Raw genomic sequence first — 23,338 nt, forward strand, 5'->3', positions numbered from 1 at the left:
GGAAATGTGCTATATAAATAAATTTGACCTTGACCTTTGACCTTAACCTCCAGCTGACAGCCACCTCGCCCCTCTCCTTGACTCCTCTACCACCAACAAAGTGCCAGCTGGTTCTCTGTAGTTTTGAGCTTTTGTGTGGAAAAACCTGAGCTGCAGTGTTTTTGGAACGTGTGAGCTGTCAGTAATTGAGACAGCTTGTGTGAACAGCACCTTTTGAAAATAGTTATATAACCATTGCTTGTAATTTTGTGTTCACTGTATATATTGAGCACTGCAGCAGATTTAGTAGGAGCGACAAGGCCTTTTTTTGTTGAACCCTTTTCCCCATGTTTTCTGATAGTTAGAAATTGTCTTTTGTTTGCTTTTGTTTTAATAGGGAAGCTTTGGGAACATCAGAAACCTTTTTGTTGTCTTTTTTTTTTTTTTTTTTTTGCACGGCTCACGTCTGAAGTAAATAATTTGCTGCTAGCCCCTTCAGTTACCTTATTGCTGCCCTTTCTTAGGAATGGTTGGAGTGGGGAGTTGCAGCTTCATGTTCGGTCCCTGTTACCTCTATGCCGGGTTGTAACAGAGCAAGGAAGTGACATCAGAATGTAGTCCAGTGTCTGCACATGTTTGTCTTTGGCGACTTGCAAAAAGTGTGAGCTGTCAGCTCACACTTATATGTGTTATATGTGTTATTCCTGTGCGTTACAGGTCAAAGTTACACTGAGTACTTTTGCCTTCATGTTGACAATGACAAGGCTGCCTCCCAGTGGCCCCTAGAAGTACTGCTTTACAAAGAGAGAATGCTGCAGGAAACTTAGAGCAGCCACAGATGTGCACCAGTGCACATGCTGCAGAGTAAGAACTAGTTCATGATGCAGTTTTTATTTTTTCTGTGATATTTACTCATAAAAAAGACTCTTCTTCTATGGCTGTGATCATAAGAGAAAATTTAAGGACTGCTTAGTGTTATACAAAGTGGTTTTCTCCACAGTCTTGTGGTGTAGGCATTCAGTTAGCAAGTGAAAGGTTGCTGCTTGAGTGTAGCCAAACAGACTGTGACAGAAATAGAATATAGTGTCTAAAAATCCAAGTCAAGCCTGCTGAACTCTCTGTAGTCACCACCTGCGGCAAGGGAGCTGTCACTTATTACAATCATAATCCTCTAATATTGAAAAAGTAATGAACAAGACATTACTGACAAAGTAGTCCTGCTTTGAATTACTTTCAACTTTTGATTTACTAATGTACAATTGTTTTCTTTCAAAATTTAGCAAAAGTGTGAATGACTGCTGAAAACATGTATCAGCAAATGTTTTAGACGTAACTCGTTTCCTAAACTCATCTGGAAAACTTCACTCCAGCTGTTACTACAGGGTAGAAAGAGGGCAGACAGCAAAGATGAGCAAGCTGCAGAAATCCTGATGAAAATGTAGAGACAGAAAGAACTCTTCAACAAAACAGAGGTTTGTTAATATGTCACGCATTTATTCACTGTTGATTAACAACACAATGTCTGATTTTGGTGTGAAGGTGATATAGGTCAGGATATTGTTCAATTCAGTCTGGTTGGGTGAGGGTTAAACTCCACACAAAAAGAAGGAATTTTTACCCTCAGTAAATATGAAGCAACTATTTTGAGTCAAATGAAACTGAAAAATATCACATCAAATTTTTTAATTCAAATCCTTCATCTTTAAGGCTAAACTGTTACAATTTTATTAATCTGAACATACTACATAGTACGTGGAAAATTTACATGTGGTTAAAGTTTAGTTTAGTACAAGTAGAATGTGGTCAAACTGACTTCCCCCCGCACCATTGTACTCTATGGGAAAACCTCACCTACGCCACTTATGTAACACACACACACACACACACACGCACGCACACACACACACACACACACACACTGCTTATTCCTGGTGATAAAGAAGAGGAGGCACTTGTGAAATGAGCATTTGGACTACAATAAAAGTGTGTTTCTATGCCTGTGAGAGCTGTGGCAACAGAATGTAAGGACAGAATGAGATTAGCTACAGGTGCCTCCATCACTGCCAGGGAGCACGTCTGCTTGCACAGGTTGTGCTCTCAGCCTGACTATTAAGACATAACCACTAATACATGACAATTAACACCTGACTATTAGGTATGTCAGTGAAGAAGAAAGGAATGAGAGTGGAAACTCGAAAACACAAAAGCTGAGGCATCTGCCCCCTAATGTACAGACCTATACACATTGCACTGTCTGTATTTGATTTTTGCACGTGTAGCTTTGAGAGATTAAAGACTTCAGCACTTTGACATTTCCTCCTTCTCCTCATTCTCCTTCTCCTACCGAGACTTGCCGTTGGTCACGTCAGCAGACGTGCTTTGGTGCATCGTTGGCGTGCTCTTCTGGTGGTCTCACAGCTTGGAGATAGGTGGTCTCATTCTGGCTGCTGCTCAAGCTGCTGTTCCTGAAGGTGGCCATAGGGGGAGCTACCTTCACACCTTTCAGAGTCATTGAGCCATCTATGGCTTTACGGAGCTAGATGAAGAAAGAAGGCAGGAATTGTTCAATTCCAGGTGAGTAACATCCCAATAAAGTTGTTTGAGCCATGCAAACACAAACATAACTCAAGGCTTTAAGCTTATTATTTTGGATTGCAGTACATTCAGTTCCATTTCAGTTTAATTTATATAGTGCCAGATCACCACCATAGTCTTATAGCATTAAAGAGAGAAAGAAGGAAGTGGTGACAGTGGAGAGAAAGAAACGTAGTAGTAGGAGCCAAGTCACCTGCATGAAATGCTTTTTAAGGCTCAGATTATTTTCTCAAGCCTGAAGATTTTTTTTATGTACAGCACATAAAAATTCATATCTAATAAAAGCAATGACGTATACATTTTATGTGCAAATTAACCTATTATCCCCACATTAAAGGAACATGTGTAATGTGTCGTTCTGTCTGATAAGAAGAAGTAGAAGACTTTTTTTCAGCTAATACGGTATAATTTCTTTATTAAAAAGGGTGTACCTCAATTTTTTGGTCTTTCAGAGCTTTTCCTTTAATTGGCTTCTTTTAAATATTGGATGTTTTGGCTGTTGTGAGTAAAAGTGCTGCAGATCCTGTCAATGTGCTCTGAGAGTTTAGCTGTCTGTGGACCAGAGATGTGACAGTGTGTCTGTGTGAGAGACCGGCAGACTGGGAGAGGATGGGTTTATCTGCCCTGACTGGGTTTGTGTTTTTTCTTGCTGTTGGACAGAGGTGGGACGTAACAAAGTACAAATACTTTGTTACTATACTTAAGTACAATTTTTTAGGTATCTGTACTTTACCAGAGGAGTTATTTTTCTGACTACTTTTTACTTTTACTCCCTACATTTTTAAACGCATATCTGTTCTTCTTACATTTTCAAAACAGGCTCATTACTTTTGCTGTAACAGAGGAGAGTTATTATTTCACGTCACTGCAAGCCTCCAAACACCAAACTGGTTTGAGTCTAAACAGAAACAGATGAAAGGCTTTCTGTTCATTTATTAATCACCAGGAAATGTCATAGAGAAGTCAGGGCTTAAAGTGGGACGGTGGTGAGTTCTTGGTTTGTTTTTTGTTTTTTTTCTTTTCAACATCGGAACGACTGCAGGTCCATAATTTGCGGTTGTGATACTTTGGCATCTAGCTAGCCCTACAGAAGAGGAGAGAGCATAAACCATTTTTTAAATTGTGAGGTAATTGTGACATTTCTATCAGCTCTACAAACATCAGCAAACACACAAACTGTGTCCAGTTTGTCTCACAGTGTGTTGTAGCTAAAGTCCAGCTGCTGGATTTCACAGGGAGAGAAAAGAGAGCGCTAGCTTCATTCAGAGATGGAGAAAGATAAGAAAGACAGGCAGACTAACTGTGTTATTTAAAGACTGCATGGAAACCCTCTGCAGGTCAGTGCAGGATAAACAGGCGTGTTTGTTGCACTGTGATGGATTTAAAGTAAAGAACAGTGTGTGACTGCTGCACAGTGGCTGTGTTTCATGGTCACAGTTAGCTCACAGTGTAGCAGAGATGCATTCACTGAACTCCACCTTCACACCAACTTTATCCAGTCTAATGTAAAGGCAGCATAAACAGTTTACTGTCAGTGCAGAGGATGGAAATCATCCAGGACCACTCAGGAAACATCTGGTTGAATCCAGGTGTGTCAGCAGGTCATCTGATCACAGCCTGTACCAGAGGTGTGGACTCGAGTCACATGACTTGGACTCGAGTCAGACTCGAGTCATTAATTTTATGACTTTAGACTTGACTTGAAAAAAGGTTGTAAGACTTGTGACTTGACTTGGACTTTTACACCAGTGACTTGGGACTTGAATTGGACTTGAACCTGTTTACTTGAAAAGACTTGATATTTTACCCAAATCTAAAATTTAACATACATATTATATAAAAAGTGCGGACCATTAATTCACTTTATTCATTCATTCATTCTTACCACACTCCGTATATATGTGAGCGTGGGCTGTAGCACAGCCAATCAAATTAACCAGATTTGAAAAAAACAAGAACAAAAACGCTCGAGCCAAAAATGCTCCCAAGAGTAATTTCTTTCGGGTACATAAACTACGAAGTAGTCAACAAAAAACGAAATGCAATATGCAAAACATGCAAGAAGAGAATCACAGACGGAGATGGAACAACTTCCAACTTTGTCCGACATTTGAAGTTGCATAAAGAAGGTAGGTGGTGCTTTTTTTTTTTTCTTTTTTTTTTTTGCTACGATGAGACAGCTGACTTAGCTAACTTCATCTTATTAGCAAATGTTCTCCGGGCTACGTTGATGATACTGTTTGGCTTTAACAGGTATGATATGTTTGTCATGCTATTTTAAATCCGGTCCTGCAAGCGCATCCAAGAATAACATGCAACTTGTTAGCTCAGAATTGTCGGTGAATGGTGAGCAGGGTCCGTTTCAGAAAGTGGGTTCTGTAGCTGTACTCAGTCTCTCTCCGTCTCCTCCCCATCATTAACCCCGTAGATTTAACCCAGTTTAGACTGACAAATATTTATTTTACCATCACATCACAATTCAAAATCACTGTGTTTAATTTGCAATTAGTGTATGGTCGTGTTTAACTTTTGCATGTCTGAGCCAGGGAAAAAAAATTTTTTGGTTAGAAAATCTGGCCCACCTTAGTGTGTAATTGAGTAGTCCTGCTATACATGGCCTTTTTCTTCTGTCATTTATGTCAATACATCAAATAAAATACTTTGATCTTATATTATTAGCTGTTGTTTATTTGCAAAGGTTATTCTCAACAGGGATGCTAGACAAAAACGGCGTTTTCTACAGACAGCCTAGCATACGCTCTCCACTTGCGAGTGGAAAAAGAAAAAACACCCCTTCCCTATTGGTGTTAGAGTTTACCATGTCAGCCAATCAAAAAAATGATAAGGCAACATGTGACATTTGGTTGTTTAGGGAGAAGGGGAAGTTTTTAGGAGTGACACCCGCGACGGAAAGCGGGCGAGCGAAAGAGAGAGAGAGAGAGTTTTCATATGTGAGACATTAGTGACGTTTAGCGTGTTTGGAGGCTGTAGTTAGTTTGTTGTGTAGTTATTGTTTTGTATTGTGTGTCGGTTAGACTGCTGAATTTCATATTTGATCTAAAAAAGCTGTCAAAGGCAGATTCCAGTGTAAACGCTGTCTCCACATAGAAAACTGGACTGTTGCACCTCCAGTTGTCAGACCTGCAGGGTTTAGGCCTGTGGTGTTCTCCTCTGTCTTATACTGAACACAAACTACATGTTTTGGACTGGCACAAATAATTTGTGTGCCTTCTTATTTGATGCAGCACACCTGATTGTTCTGTAAATAGATTTAAATGGTTATATAAAAAACGCCTGAGGCCTTGGCTACATTTTTAGGTAAATAGTACCATATAACTTTGTTGTTTGCAAAACTTGTGCATAATTTTTAGAAATGTACAATTTCTATTTGCATTTCAAGTTATGAAAATGATTCGTTAAACATGTAAAAAAATATAACTTTTTTCTACTCGGATTCTGAATTTTTTGTCTGAATTTAGATCAACTGTGCTAATATAGTATACCAAAATGAAAAAAATAACTCAAATTTCAGATATTTGAGGTTGTGCTGTAAATAATGATACCAAACAAGGCAAGAAAAACATATTTTAAAAGTGAAATATAGAAGTAAAATCAAAAGTAGTCAAGAACGGCCAATTATACCCTGGACCCCAGAGGGTTAAAAAAAAGACTTGAAAGGACTTGAAATTCAAAGTTTCGGACTTGGGACTTGACTTGAAAGTTGTCTGTCTTGACTTGCGACTTGACTCTGACTTGCTTGACTTTACTTGAGACTTGACTTGTGACTTGAGGATAAAGACTTGGGACTTACTTGAGACTTGCAAAACAATGACTTGGTCCCACCTCTGGCCTGTACACTAAGAAAATCTACTGGAAATTAATGTGAGTTTGATTCTTTTCCCCACACTGAACCATTAGAACCAGTTTAGTTTCCCCCAACTGCTGAATCCACTTTAACCCCTGACGGTGACCCTGTTTACAGGCAAAGTCCCCAACTATAATGTAGGCATCAGAAAATAGAGCTGCTTTTTATTTACTTCTTTTTCTTCTGATTCAAGCTGAGAATAATTAGAATTTAATAAAGTTTTAATTAACATCTACTGATATTATTTTATTATTATGCTAATATGGCTCAAGGTTCAGTTAGCTTTGCACAAAAACAGAAACATCCTCCAAAGAGCTACTTTTTATTTTCTTTGAGTGCTTTTCAGAGCCTGTACGTTTTTACTTTTACTTGAGTAAAGAAGTTGATTCTGTACTTCAACTTTTACTGGAGTATTTTTTAATAGTAGTATTCGTACTTGTACTTAAGTACAGAATATCTGTATTTTTGCCAACTCAGTTGGTGGAGCGCAGCTGACAAAGTGATCAAACCCATACACTCCAAAGGTCCTGTAAAGAGAGACTATTACTTCTTTGATGGAAACCACCCCGATGAGGCGTCCGATCCTGGTGACATAGGCGTGGTCGAGGCCCAGCAGAGAGAAGATGGTGTAGGTCTGTAGGAAAACAGCAAAGTTCTGTTAGTAAAAACTGTCTTTCTACTTAAAGTCCAGTTTGGAAAATGCACCATTGATCTTAATTATCCAAACTTCACCAATATCTAATCACATTTGATTCATTCAACCTGTCACATTTTCAGCTAAATGGGATTTTTTTCACTGTGGGAAATTTGCGAGAGGGAACTGACATGCTTAACAAAGCCGTGTACACCTCCTGTGGACAGAAGAGCCTATTAACTCGACTTGATGGCTTTAAGAAATGTTTGAAGCAAATTAAAACACATTTGTTTAATCTGCACACGCAACCTGCACGTAGGATTTCATTGGATGTATTATGTGTGTATGGAAATAATATAGGCTATTATTTTGATAAGTCTAGTGAGGCGGTAATATGGGCTGCTGTTAGCATACATACAACTGTGGTCAGTAGTTTACAACACTCATCATGAGCATGAATATCAAGGTGGCTTTTAATGATTTCTTTGAACTGTTGAATGATTGCACAGCATCTTTAAAAAGCAGGAACTGGGTGCACAAGTTCAGATCTGTTTCGGATTTTCTCCACACATGTTCAAAAGTATACACACTGGCTCAACTGTATGAACACACTTACTTAAATCTTTAAATAAGTGCTGCTGAAAGTTAGATGATGTCTTTCAACTTTGAAAGGCCGAATCTGTTGACTTCTCAGTAGTGGTCACGTTTGTCTATAACCATCTATAGAGCAAGAGAGCAAGTCTCTCTTGGACTCTTGGTGGTGCTGTCACTTGGTGTTCGCTCGCTTTGTGGTAGAGTATCACTTCCTGTTCCTGCTCAAACACAGTGGTGTTTCTGAGTAGCTTATCTGCTTAGCAATTTAATTAAAATCTTTTAGATACATTCCTTTTTCATTGTATAATCTTCACGTGCTTCATCTGAAGCACCCTTTCTGTGTACTCACTACCTAATTTATAGCCAAAGTATTCACTCACTGTCTCTGTACTGTTTCGCTAGCTTAGCTTAGCTCGTAGCCGACTCGTTAGCACCATGGCTACTTCACCTGTCCCTCCTGCACTTTCCTGCTCATTGTGTCAGATGTTTAGTTACTCCTCGGCCTCCTTTAGCAGTAATGATACCTGTAACAAATGTAGCATATTTGCAGCTCTGGAGGCCAGGATTACTGAATTGGAGACTCGGCTTCGCACCCTCCATTCACCCGTAGCTAGCCAGGCCCCTGTAGCTGGTGCAGCCGAAGATAGCGTAGGCCCCGCTAGCTGTTCCCTGGCAGACCCCAAGCAGCTGGGGAAAGAGGGCGGCTGGGTGACGGTGAGGAGGAAGCATAGTCTTAAACAGAAGCCCCAGGTACACCACCAACCTGTTCATGTGTCTAACCGTTTTTCCCCACTCGGCGACACACCCGCTGGGGGTCAAACTCTGGTAATTGGTGATTCTGTTCTCAGACATGTGAAGCTAGAGACACCGGCAACCATAGTCAATTGTCTTCCAGGGGCCAGGGCAGGCGACATTGAGGGAAACTTAAAACTGCTGGCTAAGGCTAAACGTAAATACAGTAAGATCATAATTCACGTCGGCAGTAATGACACCCAGTTACGCCAATCGGAGGTCACTAAAATCAATATTGAATCGGTGTGCAACTTTGCCAAAACAATGTCGGACTCTGTAGTTTTCTCTGGTCCCCTCCCCAATCAGACCAGGAGTGACATGTTTAGCCGCATGTTCTCCTTAAATTGCTGTCTGTCTGAGTGGTGTCCCAGAAACGATGTGGGCTTCATAGATAATTGGCAAACCTTCTGGAGGAAACCTGGTCTTGTTAGGAGAGACGGCATCCATCCCACTTTGGATGGAGCAGCTCTCATTTCTAGAAATATGGACCAATTTATTAACCCCCCAAAATATGACTATCCAGAGTTGGGACCAGGAAGCAGAGTTGCAGTCTTACACGCCTCTTTGCAGCTTCTCTCCTCCTGCTACCCTCCCAAAAACCCATCTCCATTGAGACTGTGTCAGCTCCCAAACAGACAAAAAACAAACCAAAAACCAGCAATAAACAACTTAAACATAAAAAATCACAAAGAAAGAACAATACAGTATCCACATCTGAACCAAAGAGTAAAACAGTGAAATGTGGATTATTAAATATTAGGTCTCTCTCCTCCAAGTCTCTGTTAGTACATGACTTAATAATTGATCAACAAATCGATTTACTCTGCCTTACAGAAACCTGGTTGCAGCCGGATGATTATGTTAGTTTAAATGAATCAACACCCCCGAGTCATTCTAACTACCAGAAACCTCGAAGCACAGGCCGAGGGGGTGGTGTGGCAGCAATTTTTCACACCAGTCTATTAATCAACGAAAGACCCAGACAGACTTTTAATTCATTTGAAAGCCTGATGCTTAGCCTCGTCCACCCCAGCTGTAAAACTCAGAAACCAGTCTTACTTGTTATCATCTATCGTCCACCTGGGCCTTACACAGAGTTTCTGTCTGATTTCTCAGACTTTTTATCTGATTTAGTGCTCAGCTCAGATAAAATAATTATTGTGGGTGATTTTAACATCCATGTAGATGCTAAAAATGACAGCCTCAACATGGCATTTAATCTGTTATTAGACTCAATTGGCTTCTCTCAAAATGTAAAAGAACCCACCCACCACTTTAATCACACTCTAGATCTTATTTTAACATATGGCATAGAAACTGAACATTTAACAGTGTTTCCTGAAAACCCTCTGCTGTCTGATCATTTCCTGATAACATTTACATTTACAATAATTGATTACACAGCAGTGGAGAGTAGACTTTATCACAGTAGGTGTCTTTCTGAAAGTGCTGTAACTCAGTTTAAGAATATAATCCACCCACTGTTATCATCTTCAATGCCCTGTACCAACATAGAGCAGAGCAGCTATCTGAACGCTACTCCAACAGAGGTCGATTATCTTGTTAATAATTTTTACCTCCTCACTACGTACGACTCTGGATACTGTAGCTCCTGTGAAAACTAAGGCCTCAAATCAGAAGTACCTGACTCCGTGGTATAATTCTCAAACACGTAGCCTAAAGCAGATAACTCGTAAGCTGGAGAGGAAATGGCGTGTCACAAATTTAGAGGATCATCATTTAGCCTGGAGAAATAGTTTGCTGCTTTATAAGAAAGCCCTCCGCAAAGCCAGAACATCTTACTATTCGTCACTGATTGAAGAAAATAAGAACAACCCCAGGTTTCTCTTCAGCACTGTAGCCAGGCTGACAAACAGTCAGAGCTCTACTGAGCCAACCATCCCTTTAACGTTAACTAGTAATGACTTCATGAACTTCTTCACAAATAACATTTTAATCATTAGAGAAAAAATTACCAATAATCATCCCACAGATGTAATATTATCTACAGCTACTTTTAGTACCATCGATGTTAAGTTAGACTCTTTTTCTCCAATTGATCTTTCTGAGTTAACTTCAATAATTAATTCCTCCAAATCATCAACGTGTCTTTTAGACCCCATTCCTACAAAACTGCTCAAAGAAGTCCTGCCATTAATTAATGCTTCAATCTTAAATATGATCAACCTATCTCTAATAATCGGCTATGTACCACAGGCCTTCAAGCTGGCTGTAGTTAAACCTTTACTTAAAAAGCATCTCTAGACCCAGCTGTCTTAGCTAATTATAGGCCAATCTCCAACCTTCCTTTCATATCAAACATCCTTGAAAGAGTAGTTGTCAAACAGCTAACAGATCATCTGCAGAGGAATGGCTTATTTGAAGAGTTTCAGTCAGGTTTCAGAGCTCATCACAGCACAGAAACAGCTTTAGTGAAGGTTACAAATGATCTTCTTATGGCCTCTGATAGTGGACTCATCTCTGTGCTTGTCCTGCTAGACCTCAGTGCTGCGTTCGATACTGTTGACCATAATATCCTATTAGAGCGATTAGAACATGCTGTAGGTATTACAGGTACTGCACTGCAGTGGTTTGTATCATATCTATCTAATAGACTCCAATTTGTACATGTAAATGGAGAGTCCTCTTCACCCACTAAGGTCAATTATGGAGTTCCACAGGGTTCAGTGCTAGGACCAATTCTATTTACATTATACATGCTTCCCTTAGGCAGTATCATTAGAAGACATAGCATAAATTTTCACTGCTATGCAGATGACACCCAGCTCTATCTGTCCATGAAGCCAGGTAACACACACCAATTAGTTAAACTGCAGGAATGTCTTAAAGACATAAAGACCTGGATGGCCGCTAACTTTCTGCTTCTTAATTCAGATCAAACTGAGGTTATTGTACTCGGCCCTGAAAATCTTAGAAATATGGTATCTAACCAGATTCTTACTCTGGATGGCATTACCTTGGCCTCCAGTAATGCTGTGAGGAACCTTGGAGTCATTTTTGACCAGGACATGTCCTTCAATGCACATATTAAACAAATATGTAAGACTGCTTTCTTCCATTTGTGCAACATCTCTAAAATTAGAAATATCCTGTCTCAGAGTGATGCTGAAAAACTAGTTCATGCATTTATTACTTCCAGGCTGGACTACTGTAATTCTTTATTATCAGGATGTCCTAACAACTCGCTGAAAAGTCTTCAGCTAATCCAAAATGCTGCAGCAAGAGTCCTGACAGGTACTAGAAAGAGAGAGCATATTTCTCCTGTTTTGGCTTCCCTTCATTGGCTTCCTGTTAAATCCAGAATTGAATTCAAAATCCTGCTCCTCACATACAAGGTCTTAAATAATCAGGCTCTATCATATCTTAATGACCTTGTAGTACCATATCACCCTATTAGAGCACTTCGCTCTCACACTGCAGGCTTACTTGTTGTTCCTAGAGTATTTAAAAGTAGAATGGGAGGCAGAGCCTTCAGTTTTCAGGCCCCTCTTCTGTGGAACCAGCTTCCAGTTTGGATTCAGGAGACAGACACTATCTCTACTTTCAAGATTAGGCTTCAAACTTTCCTTTTTGCTAAAGCATATAGTTAGGGCTGGACCAGGTGACCCTGAATCCTCCCTTAGTTATGCTGCAATAGACGTAGGCTGCCGGGGATTCCCATGATGCATTGAGTTTTTCTTTTCCAGTCACCTTTCTCACTCACTATGTGTTAATAGACCTCTCTGCATTGAATCATATCTGTTATTAATCTCTGTCTCTCTTCCACAGCATGTCTTTATCCTGTTTTCCTTCTCTCACCCCAACCGGTCGCAGCAGATGGCCCCGCCCCTCCCTGAGCCTGGTTCTGCCGGAGGTTTCTTCCTGTTAAAAGGGAGTTTTTCCTTCCCACTGTTGCCAAAGTGCTTGCTCATAGGGGGTCATATGATTGTTGGGTTTTTCTCTGTATGTATTATTGTGCGATCTCCTGTACAATATAAAGCGCCTTGAGGTGACTTCTGTTGTGATTTGGCGCTATATAAATAAAATTGAATTGAATTGAATTGAACCGAGGGCTGTTAGCAGACAGTTAAAGCGGCAGCTCGATGAGGAACATTAGCACAAATCTGTGAAGGCACTAATATTGGTGAATGACACATGCTCATCTGCAAATGGTTACTGGACTTCCTGACCAACCGCCCCCAACATGTCCGACTGGATAACCGCTGCTCATCAACAATCACAATGAACACCGGTGTACCACAGGGCTGTGTGATGAGCCCTTTCCTCTACTCCCTCTTCACCCACGACAGCAGACCTGCTGATGGTTCCAACACCATCATTAAGTTTGCAGATGACACCACGGTGATTGGCCTCATCAGTGACAACGATGAGGCCGCCTACAGGGAGGAGGTGGATCGTCTGGCTGAGTGGTGCGACACAAACAACCTACTGCTTAACACCGAGAAGACTAAGGAGCTCATCGTGGACTACAGGAGGAATGCTGACCCACATCCACCCATCCACATTAAGGGGATGGCTGTGGAGCGTGTGAGCAGCTTCAAGTTCCTGGGAGTCCACATCTCCGAGGATCTCATCTGGACGACCAACTGCTCCAAGCTGGTCAAGAAGGCTCACCAGCGCCTCTTCTTCTTGAGGACTCTGAGGAAGAACCACCTGTCCTCAGACATCCTGGTGAACTTCTATCGCTGCACCATCGAGAGCATCCTGACCAACTGTATAACAGTCTGGTACGGGAACTGCTCTGCCTCGGACCGGAAGGCGTTGCAGAGGGTCGTGAAAACTGCCCAGCGCATCGCCGGAGCACCACTTCCTGCCATAAAGGACATCTACAGGAAGCGGTGTCTGAAAAGGGCTGGGAAAATCATCAAAGACCCCAGTCACCCATCACATGGACTCTTCACCCTCCTGCCCTCTGGGAGGCGCTACAGGAGCCTCCGGACTAAGACCACCAGGTACCGGAACAGCTTCTTCCCCACAGCTGTCAGACTCCTGAACTCTGCCTCCTGACATCTGACCCACGTTAAACTCATGGACTGAACATACACACACCCACAACCACTAGCACTTTACCACTACTGTATAGTTCTGTGTAGATAATCATTCTGTACATACGATAATTTTTAATCCCACAACTGTTTATAACTTGCATAGTTCACATTCTGTATAGCTGTATATCTCAGATTTCTGTATAGTTTTTATTTCATATTTATATCCTGTTCATAGCCTGTACATAGCTTGTACTCACTACAGCCTGTACATACTTATAATTATAGAATATTCATAGCATACTTCACACTGTGTACATTATAACATACCATAATAGACCCATTTCTGTAATATACTTACACATCTCTATTATTGCTAATTTATATTGTAATATATCTATATCACGACTAAAGCACTTTCTGGATGGATGCAAACTGCATTTCGTTGCCCTGTACCTGTGACATGTGCAATGACAATAAAGTTGAATTCTATTCTATTCTATGCTGGTTTTGGCAGCCTTGTAGAAGTAGTAGTGGTTTTTGTGAGGACCTTGCTTTTTCAGCAAAACAATAGCAGCACTGGTTGCAAAGCGCTTCAGATGCTTATTGCTCTTCCCTGCAGCACAGCACCAAATATTTCCCGTGTGATTGACCTCTGTAACCACTTATCATCTTGCAGAGTGCCATTGCAAAACACAGAAAAATGCAACACAGTGCCCACACATGCTGCTGTAATCACCATAAAAATTAGAAAAATAATCAATATCATTTTTGCCATTGACTTTGTGTAACTCGATCGACACTCGGTTATTCTTTTTCCTTTTCTTTGCAGTTGACCTGTATCTGAGATGTATTTGTTTTTCCTTTGTTTTTTTGCTTTGCTCTTATAAAATCAAATCTTTGTTTTTCTCAAATTGATCACTGTTAGGACAACGTTGAGCCACCACCCAGTCGTTTAATAATCATATTTGCCACAATTGCTTTGTTATGGAATACATTTATTTTGAAAGTAACAGAAATGGTGCAGTTTGAAATTTCATGAGTGTATATGTAGACATATGATGTAATGTACGTTTTGTTCTGTCAAACTGTTTGTGGATCTTTTCATTTTAGGTCACCTTGCATTGATTTATCATTTTAAATCTTATGTACGTTCTTTAAAGGATCAAATACAAGTCAACCGTTGTCCCACAACTTTAAAATACTGGAAAATACTGCTGTCATTGTGACAGACACATACAGTATGACTATCGCAGTATTCAGAATTCAAACCTTATGCAGTGATGTACACTCCAGCAGCTGGATCAGGGCGGGGTTAATCTTGCAGTTGTTGAAGTTGACCCTCTCATCAAGTTGCCTTGCCTCCCAGTCTGTAATCTGCAAGTCAACAAGAGTGAAACGCCTTTTTAGCATCCCGTGTCGGATTGATCACTTCATAGCAGTTAGTGATCTACATTATTTTCCCTTAAGATGACTTTAGTTTGTAATAAATAATTCGCTTACAGTAATACAGCCCGCCATTCTTGGCCTAAAGTGTATTTTTTGAATAATTAAGCCTCATCTTATCTTAAACACCAACAGAGCAATTTGCTGTCACACTGCTGGCTAAGACAATCTGAAAACAATTCCATCACCTTCTTTTCAAACTCTTGTTTTTGAAGATGTTTCGCCTCTTATCCAAGAGAATTCCTCAGTTCTAAATCTGAACAGGGGGCTGGGTGGAAACTTTTGTAGTCCCCCCATTTTCTCATTTCCCAGAGCAATGAACACTCTGCTGCGACCGCTTGTGCTCTGCTCTCATTGGTTGTTCTGTCTGTGTGGATTGTCTGAACATCTTACCTCACTAGTGGGATCTTGAACATCTCGATCATCTTGTACCTGAGAAGCAAAAGAAAAAAAAATACAGAAAGCAACGATAATCAGCGTGTACACTGAACCCAATAACACAATTCGGTGTGAATGCCACAAACACACAGGTAAAGGCAAATAACAGCCCTCAGCAGGTTGTTACCTCCATAAACATTTAGCACTACATCTGTGCACAGAAGATGGACAAAATGACATGAGTCACTGAATGAGTGACTACAAGGACATCAACATTGCAACTTAAGGCAGATGCTGTTTGATGATGACGTCCAGTGTCAAACTACCAACACTGTGCTTTGCAGCAATCTGCCAAAAATACTCCAGAGGTCTGAGTGAGACGGGGGCTATGTTAGGACATCTTTCTGCAGGGTGGAAGTCTGAGAGTGTAGGTGTGTGGGTGTGTGCGTGGGATGTCACTCTCTTACCTCTTCTGCATCTGAACTGGCACAGAAAATGCTTCTCAGTGTGACTCCTGATTCATCTTGTGAGCCTGCATCAGAGACAGAGACACACAGACCGCAACATAGTCAGGAGGTCCAGCTTAGTGAGCTCAGGGAGTGAAATTAGCTGGTTTGTCTTGTATTTTTAATCAGTGGCCACAAAGCAAAAATTTAAAATGTGACCTAGAAAAACAGGTGTGCTTTATTTATACTTGTTTAGTCAGCTCCTGAAACTGTTTGAATTAGTCACATTAGGAACAGAGAGAGCAAAACCCAGACTTCTATTGAATTTCTATTTCCTTTTGTTTCAGTCTGGTCTTCTGAAACTCTGCTGTGTGCATGAATTTGCACAGGTAAGTGTAGTTCTTACTGTTGGAAAGGTCAGTGGGTCGCTCCACCACAGGGGGCGGGTGCAGCTCCTCATTAGTGATCTGCACACACACACAAACACACACACACACTGATTAAAAAAATAAAAAATCACAATCATGTGCACTACTGTGGGCTGATGCAACAGAAACAAGAGCACACGAATGAAGAGAACAAACCTGCAGGGGTTGAGAGCTACACTAAGAATTCTCATATTAGCCTAGCCTCAAATGTATGACCTCAGTCAATCCCCCTGCTGACTTTCCTTGCCCTGACAACATTTTCTCTATGTATACTGAGGATTTTTGAAATGGACGAAAAAAATCAGTCTTGGCAGCCGGGGATCAGTCCGCCAGGGACTCTGCTCCTGGCCGCCGCCCAGCACACAATGCACCCGACCCCTATGGCGCCTCCTGCGGGTGGTGGGCCTGCGGGAGGATGGGCCCATGTCTCCTCTTCGGGCTGTGCCCGGCCGGGCCCCATGGACTAAGGCCCGGCCACCAGACGCTCGCCCTCGGGCACCCTCCCCGGGCATGTCCCACCGGGAGGAGGCCCCGGGGCAGACCCAGGACACACTGGAGAGATTATATCTCTCGGCTGGCCTGGGAACGCCTTGGTATTCCCCCGGATAAGCTGGAGGAGGTGGCTGGGGAGAGGGAGGTCTGGGCTTCTCTGCTTAGGCTGCTGCCCCCGCGACCCGGCCTCGGATAAAGCGGATGAAGATGGATGGATGGATGGATGGAAAAAAATCAGGTTTTGCCAAGAAAATATGCTTGTCAACATATCAGACAATATCAAATCAAAAGCAGACAGCATCACAGCAGACTCCTCGACTTCCACATCCATGCCTGAGGATGTTCTGCTTAGCCACTCACTCATGTTTAAGCAATGCAGTGCAGCAGCTGCAACTAACCATCTTTCATCTATAGACATCTATCTTCAACCTGTCTGCCAATTTCAGTTTATTTCCTCTGTAAACACAGAAATGACCTCGTACATTCATTCAATTCAACACTTTGATATACAACAATTGCTATGAGCAAGCAATGGACCAGATGGGATGTGGGAAGAGAGGAAGAGTGAGAACTGAGGAAAAAAACAATGAAGCATGAGCAGGTGAATGGGTGGACAACAAACATGCAGATAAGTCTAAGGTTTCGGGTGAAAGAAAATGTTGAATCTGTCACTTATGTTAGAGCTCCTTTCACAAAGCATGTGTCCTCCAGTGACCTCTCACCTGGATGTGGCCTTCCTCCTGGCCTGTCTGCAGGCTGCTGTTGTTATTGCTGGGTGGGTTTGACTCAGTGGAGAGGATCGTCTTCTCCTCAGCGCCTCGTTCTTTGATGCACTGCAGACGTCTGGCACGGCTGAGCTGCTGCGAGAGCAGCGACTGGAGCTGGGCACGCTCAATGGAACCCAACAGGATCATTGACTCTGGGAGAGGAGGAAGAGGGAAGAAGAGGATAAAAAGGGGTGAAGGAGCAATTTTTTATGTGAGATAAGAGAAGACTGTGTAAACTTGTTTTAGAAATAAGGAGTGAGCTAACTGCGGCGATCCCAACCATGTCCTTAAGGCATGTCCTCTTTCTTAAGGTCACATAGATAGATTCTTTTTTAGGCCTGCTACTTTTTCTTTTGTCCTCCACTTGTACAGTTTCCTCTTTTTTTCTTCTTTTTTAAAAAAAAACAAAAAAATAAAGGTCACACTGTACACCATGCAGGATACTCCAGGTTTTTTGGCTCTGGTAGATTAAAAAAAATACTATTTTATGTTTGTTAAACTTTAGCATTTTTCCACAGCAAGTGAAATGGGAAAAAATTATATGTTTTTTGCACCAGGTTGCATAAAGTCAGTTACAGACTGTGTACATTTTTTTTTTAACAAGGACGGGCGTCAATTGCAGTGGGAGTGGGAGCTGTGTAGGAGTTAGTTTTCAACTAAAACGTTTAAATATGATCAAAACTGAGCAGAAGCTCCAGTTGTCTGTCATCTCCATTAAACTCTTTTATCCATGTTATGAAAACTGCTGAATAATGGTAAATAATAATGAATCAAGGTTATTCTTCCTTATTGTTATTTAGTTGTGTTGGTCAGTAGCATAAAAGGACTAGAGCTGTGGTCTTGAATTAGAACTATGTGCTGCAGAGTTATGAATAAATGAACCCTGTAAAGCCTGACACATTAAGTCACAAACTTAAGGTTCAGTAAAATTTGGTAAACCTAGCAGTTGAGGTTTTTACTTGTTTTTTGGTCCACTCAGTTGTTGCTGTGGTCCGCACATTACCATCTGTCCAAAGAGACAATTTATACTGTCATTTTTAAATCACACGCTTTGAACCAAATATTAAAATGATGGAGTTTTAGGTTTCTTCATATCAAAGGAAACTGCTGAGTATATTGCAGGTTTTATCATAAAATGCAATATGAATATGAAGTATTAATGATGTTGTTTTGGGGCTACGGCTAATAGCCTGTTAAGCCCAAAGGGCTTATCTATTGTTCATGTATGTATTTTTTCATGGGGTTAGTGAGTTATAACTTCATATGAACATCACAGTGTGTAGCAGTGACTTACCAGCTGATTTAAGCAGGGGTAGAGCCTTTAGCCGACTTTTCATTAGGATGTTTAGCAAGTCTCTGTAGCTGCAGCTGAGTGTGATGTACTGCACGTCGCGCACCATAATGTCCTCCACACGAATGTTATACACCCTGAAATGAGAACGGGGAGGCTTATCAAGTTGCCGTAGAGAGGAAGGACTCGAGTGAGTAGGAAAAAAATGAGATTAAAAAGGAGGATGGAGCCATGAACGTAATTTTAAAAAATTTTCTTTGAATGGTCTGCCCATGCCAAAGACAAACTGTCAACTTCAGCTTGGATCTATAACCACTCCCCTCCAAATACAACACTGAAATCACATCAGGGTTAGGGTCAGCTGCCAGTCAGAGTTCACAGGCTCGGGACAGCGCTCCTCTCCAGTTGTCATGACAAGTCACTACACTCACTTCACTTGAAATACAAAGTTAAATTGATGACTATCCTTTCACAGCTCCAGCATGCTTTTGGGGAAAATGAATGGCAGCAACAAAGTTCTGTAGGAAGATTTTTTTTTTTACAGATTCTAGTTTAATTCCATGCAACTCCATTTTAATGGGAAGAGAATCGGACCCAGTGAGGAGCAACCAACTGCTGTGACTGTTGGTTGTCATCTGACCGGCTTAGACTTGAACATCGAACAAGACAACTTTATGAAGTTTGTATCATTTCAGTCACCAAATACCTGATCAGATACTAACTTAGTATTGTTTATTTACATTAATTTCAAGCATTTCCAAATGTTCTTAATTACCTACATAATACGTTTTTTTTTGGCAGTTATTATTAGCTTTTCGTTTAACAGTTAAAATTATTCTTGTTTGATGTTTCCCACTTCTAGTTTTTCAAAAGGCCAAAACCTATTTATCATGACAGTTGTGTGCTTGTGTTTCTCCAGTGTATACATACTCGTGCTGACCCCAGCCCAGCTCTGGGAGGTAGGGAAGCTTCTTTATCTTGATGATGGAGTCATAGATGGAGGGCTGCAGGGACTGGGCCACAAGGTTGGCCAGGACCACTGCTATCAGGGCCGGCAGAAGGTGGGAGATCTGTCCAGTCAACTCAAGCACCATGACCACGGTGGAAAATGAGTGGCTGACTGCTCCGGACAAAGCTGCAGCACCTTTTGTTGGGAAGAGGAACAGGGAGAGAAAATACTGCTTAAATGTGTTGTTTTCTTTGTCATCATTCTGGGTCTTTGACCTTGCTTTTTGGGGTATTTTTGCATTTCTGATTGTTTTCGAAGGGCAGCACGGTGGCACGGTGGTTAGCACTGTTGCCGCACAGCAAGAAGGTCCTGAGTTCAATTCCACCATCAGGCCGGGGTCTTTCTGTGTGGAGTTTGCATGTTCTCCCCGTGTTTGCATGGGTTCCCTCCGGGTACTCCGGCTTCCTCCCACCGTCCAAAAACATGCAGCTTTTGGGATAGGTTAATTGGATAATCGAAATTGTCACTAGGTGTGAATGTGAGTGTGAATCGTTGTCTGTCCCTGTGTGTTGGCCCTGCGACAGACTGGCGACCTGTCCAGGGTGTACCCCGCCTCTCGCCCTGTGACAGCTGGGATAGGCTCCAGCGCCCCCCGCGACCCTGAAAAGGATAAGCGGAAGCGAATGGATGGATGGATGATTGTTTTCATTAAGTTGATTTAATTTCAGGGTTTGATTTTAAGGGTGAGTAAATATAATCTTACTGTCCCCAAGCACATGACAAACAGAACTGTTGAAGAAAAATAGTTTTAGGTACACTTTGGATTATTTTAATCTGTATTGTTTAGTGCTCTCAAAATTAACACGTTAACGTAGATTAAGCTGTCATCACGATTAATGTGATAAAAAAAAAAAAATAACGCTATTAACGCATTTGGAGTGCAGAATGACTCAAAATCCCTGAAATGTTTCTGTCAACGCATTTCAGTGACGGGCAGCTGAACCAATCACATTGTGCAAGAAGGAATTTTCTTTTCACTGAAGCACTTCCAGCTTAAAATATAACATTGACACGAAGCATTCATTAGTCAGGGATGCTGCTAGCACTTTGGCTAACGCGTCAGCTTGCGACAAACCACTCACGGAGCATCAGGGATGCAGTAGGTCTACCTTGGACATATTGACCGACACAACTGCCAAGTGGATTGCAACAAACTGCAGACCTGTTAATATTGTTGAGAACATGCACTTTACAGAGCTTTGGTTCCTCGTTTCAAGGACTTGAAGTGCCTCCCCAAGAGTGACAGAGAGTGTGGATAAATGTTTACAGAGTTTTTGTTAACATGAATGTTCAAGATGTTCAATAGACATGTTTAGTTCGTATATTTTCCCTTTTTTCTCAAGTCTGTTTGCTCATGCAAAATGAAATGCGATTAATATAGAATAAAAATGAATGAAATTAAATCGATTTAATTTTATTTTATTATTCTCCATTTATTTCATTATATTGCATAAATGTCTGTTACAAGCTTAAATATAAAGTTGAAAAGCGTAATTGCAGCCAGGCTATTGATCAAGTAATTGTGATTAATTGCGATTAATTAAAGAAAATTGTGAGATTCATTAGTGAAGTTTTTATCTACTGACAGCAAAGTTAAAACTATTAGTGACAAATTACTAATTTTGTTAAATGAGTGAAAGCAGTGCACACCTTGTGTTTTTATATGAAGTATTAGTGGGGTGTGTGTTGGAGTCAAATTGTTAAATATTGTCATTGTGTTACTTAAATTTGTAAGTCTTGGTTCAAACATTAGGATCAAAGACATTCCTTTGTTTCTGCCAGCCTGTTAAATGGTGGGGGAGGCTGTAGTGTTTTATTATGGGACATCTACGTGAGGGTTCTGTTTTGTTGCTTAGTAAGCTTCCTGCCTTTATGACCCTTTTGTGGGCAGGAGGTCACACAAACGCACCCCCAAATACAAACACACATGCTCACATGCATACACGCACACATTCTCGCACACACACACACACACACACACACACACATTCTCGCACATGCATACACACACACACACACATGCTTGCACGTGCACACACATACACACATAGTACCTTATCTTCTAGAACCATAGGGGGGGTTTTACAATGGGAGGTGCTTGTGTGTACTGTAACTGTTTTCAATAAAAGGCGGCAAGCGGAGGCCAGAGTCGAGGTTGTCTGTGGTTGGATTCAGAGTGCTTTCCTGAGACACTGAGCGGGCCTCCCTTGCTAGCAAGTAAAAACCAGTTAAAGATGTTCGTCTTGCTTCTTCGTCGTTAACGGGAATATGTTTCTAAACCAGCGGGGGCTGTGGAAGTGCAGACCCAACAGTGTGGTTTGAGGCTCAGCTGCAGGGGAGGGGTAGAGTAGTGGGTTCAAGAGACAGGGCCAGGAAGGTTGGCCAGGTGTTATCTATCAAAGCAATCATGTCTTCCATATTTCAGTAGCCAGGGCTGGGGGAGAGGGCGGTGTGGTTTGTGGAGCTGAAAGGACGCAGCTGGAACGCTTTGGAAAGAAGAAGTGTCTTTTTTCTCGCCGTACTCTTATGCCAGACGGCTTGTTGGCGCAGTTGCCAGGTGACTACGGCCCTGTAGCTGTGGCCCGGCCCTGGCTCTGGTGGAGGCGGGAGTGCTCAAACACTTTGTGGAGTGGCTCCCTGCTCGAACGTTGGAGTGGGTGTGTAGCCAATATTGCCATTGGGACAGCCACAGAGCAGATCAGCTTTGGGCGGAGCATATGCAATGGAAATCCACTGTCCTGGAGCGCCTGAGGCAGGTGGGGCTCTTAGCCAACCCAAAGAAGTGTACAGTTGGACAGAGGTACAGTATCTATCTGCAGGCAACCTTCAGATAGAGAAAACGACAGCCATCGTATCCTGCCCATGTTGCAAGACCAAAAAGGAGGTGGGGTGGTGTTTGGGGAATGCTGATTCTACCACTGGTTTGTTCCTGGTTTTGTGGATCAAACTAGCCCCATTAACTGATCTCACCCAAAAGAGTGGCCCAGATTTTGTACAGTTGATGGTGACGCACCAGGTACCATTTTTGCAGGTAAACAAGGTTGCTGTGCTGCACACTCCTAACCTTTCCCTCCAATTTATTCTGCAGACTGATGCCTTAAACAGACGGTTGGGGCAGCTTTGTCCCAGCAGGTGAGGGGGCTTGACTGTCTGGTCATTTATATAAGCCAGAAGCTGTCTGTGTCATGGTCCTGAGTCCATGACTCAGTGATTTTGTGTTTAGTGCATTTATTGATGATGTTGTTGTTGTTATTGTGTGGATGCTGTAAAGCATCCACACTATTGAGTTCCTGTTTCTCTTTATTCTTTATCTTTATTATTCTTCATCTTCTAGTTGCTTCCGTACGTTTTTTGGCACTTAGCACAAAAACTGAGGGAGTAGTTATTTACACCGTTCAAAGCTTAAAAAATTCTGCTCTTTCTGCTCTTTCCTGCTATGACTTTTGGTGCTCATACCTTCAATAAGTTTTGAGATATTGAATTTTTTTATACAATATTTTTTGCCCATTTCTTCCACATTATCAGTGGGGTCACTGATTTTCCTTGCCGGATTGAGCTGTGTTTTAGCTCAGTGAGATGAGCAGCCGTTCTCAGAGCGGGAGGCCCAGGTTCAAAT

General features: G+C 41.7%; 1 protein-coding gene across 2 annotated transcripts in view; it reads right to left on the bottom strand.

Moving 5' to 3' along the window:
* Window positions 1-1,451: 1,451 nt before the first annotated feature.
* Window positions 1,452-23,338, bottom strand: part of LOC100699530 (chloride channel protein 2) — a 56,770-nt gene continuing 34,883 nt past the window's right edge. For both annotated transcript variants that reach the window (XM_003459762.4, XM_013267378.2), the window contains 9 exons: window positions 19,644-19,857; window positions 18,717-18,850; window positions 17,378-17,574; window positions 16,142-16,202; window positions 15,757-15,821; window positions 15,305-15,343; window positions 14,738-14,842; window positions 6,987-7,073; window positions 1,452-2,515 (listed from right to left, as the gene is read on the bottom strand). In XM_003459762.4, coding sequence (XP_003459810.2) covers window positions 2,345-2,515; window positions 6,987-7,073; window positions 14,738-14,842; window positions 15,305-15,343; window positions 15,757-15,821; window positions 16,142-16,202; window positions 17,378-17,574; window positions 18,717-18,850; window positions 19,644-19,857 — 1,073 coding nt within the window. In that variant the 3' untranslated portion in view covers window positions 1,452-2,344. The remainder of the gene's footprint in view (window positions 2,516-6,986; window positions 7,074-14,737; window positions 14,843-15,304; window positions 15,344-15,756; window positions 15,822-16,141; window positions 16,203-17,377; window positions 17,575-18,716; window positions 18,851-19,643; window positions 19,858-23,338) is intronic.

This window comes from Oreochromis niloticus, linkage group LG14 (genome assembly GCF_001858045.2).
Source record: "Oreochromis niloticus isolate F11D_XX linkage group LG14, O_niloticus_UMD_NMBU, whole genome shotgun sequence".
In the NCBI taxonomy this organism is placed as follows: Eukaryota; Metazoa; Chordata; class Actinopteri; order Cichliformes; family Cichlidae; genus Oreochromis; species Oreochromis niloticus.